General features: G+C 44.2%; 1 protein-coding gene across 1 annotated transcript in view; it reads right to left on the reverse strand.

The window, feature by feature from the left end:
• LOC139694078 (T-box transcription factor TBX20-like) overlaps positions 1-8213 on the reverse strand; it is an 88443-nt gene extending 80230 nt beyond the window's left edge. Inside the window, exons 1-2 of the mRNA XM_071592503.1 lie at positions 8097-8213; positions 7780-7913 (exon numbers count right to left, since the gene is read on the reverse strand). Of these exons, the coding sequence (XP_071448604.1) occupies positions 7780-7913; positions 8097-8213 (251 nt within the window). The remainder of the gene's footprint in view (positions 1-7779; positions 7914-8096) is intronic.
• Between the last annotated feature and the right edge of the window lie 500 nt (positions 8214-8713).

Consider the following 8713-nt stretch of genomic DNA (forward strand, 5'->3'; position numbering starts at 1 on the left):
CTTCAACATCCCGCTGCCGGTCAATACCCCCTTCATCCACTTTTCCTGCCTCCATAGGATTTCACCCAAAAAACCCCTCTCTTCGCCCACCATACCAAGTACTTCCTCATTTCTTTTCTTCTCTGTCCATTTCACAGAAATGCATGTATATCATAAATTTATCACTATGGGATCCTTTTCAGACAAGATAAATTTATGATGTATAGAAATGTATATATTCGTATATCATAAATTTATCTTGTCTTAAAAGGATCCCATAGTGTTACAAAATAATAAAAAAAGGTTCAAAGAGACCTGTGCTCATTAATAATTAATTATTCTTGGCCAGAAGGAGACTCCGAAGCATGCCGACTCCCGCAATTCTTTCCACCGCCTCATATCTATATTACCCATTCCATTGGCATTCATTCCGAAGCAATTTTTCCCCATCCCTTAAAAATATTATTTTGAATATTGTTGATGACCAAGATGTTTCGGTTTCAGAAACTCCAAGAAGAATATTTTTTTGAGATCATGATGAATAGCGATTGAGGCGTTCGATGTACGAAGCGTGAACTCTACTGTCATTTAGGCTTAATTCCATCACATAAATAATCCATCATTATTCGCGCAGTATTCTTTAAACTAGGTGAATTTTTTTATTAAAAATGAATAAATTTTTCCGTCATGTGGACATTCTCCTGGAATGAACGATCATTCGAACTTAAATCCACCTTATGCATCGAGGAATAAAAAAGTTCGCCACAAAGATCTTTCAAACACGAAGGTTGAGTATAACTCACACGAGTAATGAAAAATCCCACGAATATTTATGAAAAACTTTCAGGGAGCACGGATTACTAATTAAGAAAAGCAAGAGCTATTTAATCATTCTGGTCCTCGTAATCAAAAAGTGCATGCCTTTGAGATTTCCAATTATATCCTCATCTCCTCACAGCAGCTGAAGCAAAGGCGGTTTTTAATTAGGGCGGGCTATATTCAAGATGTTTCTCCCTCCTGATTTATTCGCACTATCAATTAACCACCCTAATAAATGGGTGTTTTTTTGAATTTCCCACGCAAACCAATTTCAATATCGCTCATCCACCTACGATCAAGACATTTTAAAATTTTGAATCAACACACGGCGAATACTAAAACCTTTCGGTTGCACGTTAAGAAATTGGCGGGCGAGACTCACGAGAAAATTCGTCCAAGTCTTCGATAGCCGTCCTGGGCGGAGCTTTTACATATTACGATCGCGTTAAAGTCCATAGAGCTAATTCCCTTTTTATCTGCGCGCGACCCCTCCCCCCCCTCATTTGCGTTTCGTCGGGGTATTTCAGAAGACGTCTACTTCGTCTTGGTCCCGAACTCCCATGGAGGATGATTTACGGTCCCCTACCGCAGCATCATAGGAATGAATGTGAGGGGATGCTCCCTTCCTCCCTCACCTCGCCCAACCCCCTTAAGATTCCCCCCGCCGCGCCGCGCAAACCTCTAAAATGAAATTTAAGTAAAAGGAAAAAGAAAGAAGTCGCGGTGCACATTAAAAATACCTTCGGATATAACGCGAGCGCCCTGAGGGCCCGTACGGATAAATTGACACTTGCTGGAGGCGATACCGCTCTCTTTCTGTCTCACACCTCAAACGCGAATAAATTTCCAAAACCCCCCGACTACTTATACGGGGAGGTGTTGGAAGTATGGAAGGGGGATGAGGTTTATTTTTAAGGAAACGGGTAGAAAAGATTTGGCTCGAGATCAGGTTCACTGAAGTCACCCCGGCCCATATAGTCTACCTGTCTTAGTGTCTTCATTAAGTTTTCCGGAGCTACTTAGGCTCTTGGCCGCGAGCCTCTTGGGCTTGGCTATTAGCACGGCTCTCAACAACTGTTCCCTTAATATCCTCCTTTAAATTACCAAGCGCTCCAGGGAAATATCCAACCCTCACCCTCCCACCCCCCTCCCCAATCCGCCTCTTCAACTTAGTGGGTACTTAGTGGAAACCGTGTACCGAGGGGGTTGCTCTTGCTGGAAGGCGATAACAATTGGGAGGAACCATTGGGAGTTTTTCTTTCTCTCTTTCACGAGAGAAGACTTGGGTTTTACAACCCGGAGACGCTGCCGGCCATTTCCCCGTCGAGTGCGGCGAATTCTAGAGGCGCTCCGAGCGATAGTTAGCATACGCAAGTCAAGTGCAAAGCTATGCAGATTTATTCCAAAGTGCGTGCTTGGGAATTTTCACCGCATATTCTGGCAGTTATGTCTCGCGTCATCCGTTAGCGTGGAGGAAACATCATCCTGTATTACCTAATAACCACGTAGTAATTATTTTTTATCGTATTAATGTTTCCGCTCTGAGGCTCTATGTAACACAGTCACGCGGTCATTTAGAAAAAATATCCAAATTTTAACGTCCCCCCCAATTCCAGTGTCTTCAGTCAAAAATATTTTAATGCTTCGCAAAGCTTTTAATGCTGGTCATTATTTTCGGATTATCTCAACCAAAAGCGGCCGGTTATTTTTTTTAGCGGCCATTTAGCGTCGCGAGAATCGATCAAGCATTCACTAAAAAAACACACACAGTGGTTTTTCCTTGCAAATGAGGAGCATAAATCATGGGAACAAAAAAAACTTGTACTTAGTTTTATTGGAAACTCTTCCAACCGTGAACGCAATATTCAGCCAGACTTGATAGCATTCCGGAGTTTTATAATGGACGCGAGAGCGCGGAATGCCAACTATCTGGTCTCGGGTGCGTCCTTTTCACTAATACCTTACCAATTGCTTCATCAATGGGTATCCTGGAATCCGATACTTATAAGAAACGACGTAGGCTGGTACTTGAATTTCCAATGACTATCATGGTCTATCGAACGAGTCGGGACGATTTTGCATGTTAACCGATGCAGTTATGAGTGCTATGCACTTAATCGTAATGAATGGTGAGCAATGTATTTCATCCATAACAACAAGTGATTTTCAAATGTACCGCCCCGAGTCAGGCAGCCAACAATCTCTCTAACCTCTGCAAAATTCACTGCAAGATGCTACTTTAGATTTTATCAAGCAAAAACAAGGTCACAGACTCCCCCAGGAGCAACGTCCAGGCAACTGTACTTGCTATATAATGCGAACAGAGAAAGCAGTTCTGGTCCATGCTTCTGGGGATCTATTCTTGACCAGCGATACAATACATCAAAGTTACTTTTTTATTACACTCACGGATGCACATAGTTCCCCCATTTAATGGCAGCGCCTTAGAAACCCTACCCCTTTCTAGGAAAAAGGAAACTCTTCCACGGATGCAAATTTGGTTACGTAAAATCTATGCAATAGCGACTCTGAATAAGAGTATTTCTGTTTGGAACCTATTTTTAATTGTGTTTTTAAAGTGCACAGTTTGTTGTCGCTACTCGGCACATCCTTCGAGGGTGCAGGTGTGCATGCGTATGTATACCTGTTATTTTAAATAATTAATAGATTCCGTAAAAAATAGGTAAATTTAAACAAGGCTCACGGATGTTTCGGGGCCCGAAAACGGCCCTATCGTCATCAGAGGATGGAATTTTAGTTGTGTTTGTGTATATATTTACACACATACACAAGTTATTACGTAATCTCAATGCTATTTATATGAATGTAAAGAAAGGGATAGAATACACATTAAAGAGAAAGATGGAACAACATTTTAATGGCGATATGCACACACAAACATGCACTTTCGCGCATTCGCGATGGTGGAGGAAGTGTAGGGGAAAAAAAAGAGGGGCGCGTCCCGAAAACACCTCCCACGCATGCTTCACGAGTGAGAACCTCCGGTAATGGACGATTCGAGGCGATTAATTTCCCAACGACCGAAGTAATTGCGACGGGACGCCATTAAAGCGGGGTCCATCCATCGGCGCCCGAGCGAACCAGCGAAACAAAGGAAAGGGATGAGTGGGAGGGTGGGGAAGGGGCGGTTGGGGGGAGGAGGGAGGAGGCGACAACAAGGGCGGCGGCGTTGGAGACACGCTCACAGACACTCTCTTTTCATCTCACACCCCGTCCCCCTCCCCCACCACCATCCTTCTTGCGCCCCCCCCTCTTCGTCCCCCCGACATTCGCGTATCCGCGAATCCTGAATGCTTGCCAAGTCGGACGGAAGGAGGGGGGGTGGGGTGGAAGGGGAACTACGCCCTTACTCCCCTACTTCCCATTTTGCTCCCCCAATACTACCTTGATCAAAAAGTTCCCGGAATAACCACCGTGTGGCGCTCCCATCGTTCCGATTTGAGTTCTGTTTTTTTGTTAAATTGGTACATCTGTTGTTGATATTCCCTTTAAATCTTAGTGTCATAACTTGACATTTGCAAAAGTTACGTAGCCAAGAGTACATCTATCTCTGTGTGTGTTGGCGATTTTTTACAATTTCAGAAATGGATTTAAATTTGCAACAACGAACTTGTATTAAATTTGGCGTGAAAAACGGATTTAGTGGCGCACGGACGTTGGAAATGTTGGAAAAGTGTTTCGGCAACGATTCTCTAAATAAAACGGTCGTTTACCAGTGGCACGAGCGGTTCAGAAGTGGTCGTGAGTCAATCGAAGATGATGAACGCAGTGGCAGACCATCGACATCGAAAGTCGGTGAAAAAATTGATAAAGTAAAAGAAATGTTGGTCAATAACCGCAAATTAACCATCAGAGAAATAGCGGAGGACTTGAACATTGCCTATGGATCCGCCCAAGACATTGTGGTTAATGATTTGGGTTTCCGTCGTGTAGCAGCAAAAGACCTCAATTTCATGCAAAAAAGAGACCGTGTTGACGTCGCAAAAGACATGATTTGCGAGGCTGAATCCGATCCCACATTCATCAAAAGGATCATTACTGGAGACGAGACGTGGGTTTATGAGTACGACACGCAATCCAGACATCAGGCAAGTGAATGGCGTTCACCAAATGAGCCGAGACCAAAAAAACCACGTCGTTTTCAGTCAAAAAAGAAGGCAATGCTGACGGTTTTCATGGATTACAACGGTGTAGTGCATCATGAATTTTTGCCAGAAGGCCAGACAGTAAACAAAGGGTATTATTTGGGCGTTATGAGACGTTTGCGTGAAGCAATTCGCCGAAAGAGACCAGAAATGTGGGCAGAAAACTCGTGGATTTTGCACCATGATAACGCACCGTCGCACAGTGCTATCATTATTCGTAATTTTTTGACGAAAAATGCAACAAATACCATCCAACAGCCACCGAATTCACCTGATTTGGCTCCCTGTGACTTCTTTCTGTTCAATCGAGTTAAAAAACCATTACGGGGAACGCGTTTTAGCAGCCGAGAGGAAGTAATGGAAAAATCGCAGGAAGCACTGATGGACATACCGAAAACCGAATATAAAAAATGTTTCGAGGATTGGATCAAGCGCTGGCATAAGTGTGTTGCAGTCGATGGGGATTACTTTGAAGGGGACAATATAGATTTAGATGAATAAACTTGTATTTTTAATTTTCTTAATAAATTCCGGGAAATTTTTGATCAAGGTAGTATACCACTACAATGCCAGACCCAGCAAACACCTCCCTCCCTTGAACCCCGCGGATTTATAACATATGCTTCCCCGTGATAAGGAGATTCTATTTTACTTCATCCGATATTCGCAAGCCAAAGGACTTCGTTTAAAACTTAAAATTTCCAAAATCATTAGAATATTTGAAGGAAAAAAGTCTTGTGTAAATTTCTCATTTAATATTTAAAATATTCGATTTGGTGTAAAGCATTTATCAGGTGGAATAACTTAAGGAAGTGGACGGGCGGATTGGCTCTCTCTCTCTTTAAATGCAGCCGCACGTACGTAGCCCGCATGTACCTTGAAATATCCCCATTAAGAAAACGTTCGATCCCTATATTTAGTGCATTAAAATATCTAGTGCTAGATAATATACGTACGTCAGTTAACCTTTCAGGATTCCCCGCCTTTACCCCTTTTGCGCCTATTTAACCCATTAATGCTGTTACTTATTTTAAGCCTTCGCCGAATTAGGACGAATGTGCACACAGAAGCCAGTCCAAGGGGAAAAAAGATAATTATCATCAACATATAGGCTTTATAATAGCATAGTTAACTACTTCTACTTCCGCGCCATTATGATGAGATGTTAAATGATTTACCTTCAATATATTTTTCTGGAAACGTAATAATTAACAAGATGGTAATTATTCAAGTAATTTTGAACATTATATTAAATCTGCATCTAGGTAATTTACAAAAAAAACATATTATTTAACATAATTATAGTTGATGGTTTCCATTTTTGAGGTTGGATTGTTTTAAATTCCATTCGAATTAAAAGAGGATGCTATAGTAACCACGCAATTCACCATAAAAGATTCATGAAATTTTGTCCAAAATCATTCCTCTCCGTATTCCCCATTGTTTTTTATTGGAGATTAACATCACCTCTCTGATTATTTACCTGAATTTTATCGTGAACGCCTCATATTTAATTATGCATGAACCATCAGTAATAAGGAAGTAAGGACATGGATCGGGAAGGACAAAGGCGAAAGAAATAGAATCGATGCAAATAAATCTAGATCGGAAGTATTCGCATTACCTTCAAGCACAACCTACGTTTGATGAGAGATTACCATGAACGGTAGCGTAGCAACGCAATGGCCTACATATTATGCAGTTACTTGTGAATTTCATGGTGGAAAGCTAAGTCATACTTTTGCTATGTTTATTAATCTTATGCAATACCTCTGTTGCGTTTTTCATTGGCAACTGCGGACTGCGGACCATTGGCAGGCATGTGGTCATAAATCATTAGAAAGCGTCAGCATCCTGTGCCAAATGATAAGTTACGACGTACTCGCAGGTAAATTTGCCAACTGACAATTTCAGGAGAAAATGATCACACTCACGGTGAACCTGAAATGAGGATGGCACATAAAACCTATGGATGCGAATTCAGATAAGCTATACATGACACTGATACGTGAAGCTGATCGCATAAGGTTGAAAAAATGAAGTTATCAACGATAACTTGGGTATGGACCCGCAAAATGACTACACATTCTGGGAATAACGAAAGTTGACAATGCGTGACGATAAATCACCTAAACAAAAAATATGCAATGCTCCACAAATAAAATAATTTTTTTAAACACCCAGTTATCAATGTGGATACACCATCTCGGGTGAGGAAAGTCCACGTTCTCAGCCGGTGAAACTTCCGCGATTATGCACCACATAAAGGACAGAGGGCTAAGGTGCTGCTGCGAACTGCCAAATGGAAAAAAATTCGAAGGACCACCCCTACTCTTCCATTTTCCTACCGTACCGTAAATATAACAAGCGCGGATTGGTCTCCATTTTGGTCACCTGAGGATGATATTTTTTAGTACCCTGCAAGCCACCGCTAGGGTGTGTGCTAGGGAATGTACCCACATGAAACCTGGGTGGTGAATAAACAATGCTATCCGTGGAAAATTGAGCATTTCTTTCCTTTAGCATAAATATAAATTCCACTCAAGATCGCCCAAATCTACGCATTTTGCACTTAAAGATATGCCTATTCGAAGAATGCTGAAAATCCGCAAGAAAAAGGGTGTCCGAGCAGTACCCAGTGTCACCCACAACAGGATTAGACGCAGACGAGCCGGGGACGCTCTTCAGTGGCAACATGTAGCGGGCCTCTCCGCGTCGGGATGGTTCTAAGCGAGTCTAGCTGTTTCATAAATTTTCGAGGAAGAGGATGCGACTGAGAGGGATTCATAGTCGGATCAAATGGGGTCGCACTCACCTCCCAGTCTTGGTGATGATCATCTCCGTCCCCAACTCGTGGAACTTGTCCCACAGCTCCTTCGTCTCCAGGTGGCACGAGATCCCCCGCAGAGCCTCGCTGTTGCACTTCCCCCTCACTTCCGGGACGGCGTCCTTGGAGGACCCCTCCCCGCCCCCGCGACGCCGGCCTTTCTTTCGCCCCGACGTCGTCCCGCCTCCTCCGCCGCCGCCCCCGCCCCCTCCTCCGCCTCCACCGCCGCCTCCTCCGCCCCCGTCCCCCGCCCCACCTCCCAGGCCGTCCTCCGCCGAGGGCCCGGGCGACGTAGACGAGCTCACCCGCGGCTCGGCGCTCAGGTCCTCTGGGAGGGTGTCGTGGCCCCCGGGGCCCTCGGCGTCCGAGCACTCTTCCACATCCACCTCCTCGTCGCCGTCTTCCTCCTCGCCCTCCTCCATCTCCTCCTCCAACTCCTCCTCCATCTCCAGGTCGTCCATGTCCTCCTCGTCCCCGTCCTCCTCCTCGCCGTGGTGGTTGGCGGCACGGGAGTGCGGGTGGGTGGATGCTGGAGACCCTGGGGACGAGGACGACGAGGCGTCGGGACGCCGTCGGCGTCGACGTGACGACGGCACTCGTCTCCCCCGCCGCGTGGACAGCCTCCCTGCAGGGTGTTGAAAAGAGACGGGATGAGTTTACACCAAAATGCCCAGCACTCGTACTTACTTATTTCTAGGCCCTATGCTTTGATATGTTTGTTGAGGTCATCCGAGTTCGCGACTCCCAATCGTTCGCCAACAACGGTCAGAATTATCTAAAGACACACTAGGCGCCATTTTCAACTTGAAATTAATGATTTATTTATTGATATTTATAAGGAGCAACAAGAACACAGTTCCAAACTTAAAAAAATGCAGTTCAGGAGCTAAAGCTTAGAATATATAAATACCAACATTTCATT

The sequence above is a fragment of the Hetaerina americana genome, unplaced genomic scaffold, assembly GCF_022747635.1.
Source record: "Hetaerina americana unplaced genomic scaffold, ioHetAmer1.1.p SCAF_5, whole genome shotgun sequence".
Lineage (NCBI taxonomy): Eukaryota > Metazoa > Arthropoda > Insecta > Odonata > Calopterygidae > Hetaerina > Hetaerina americana.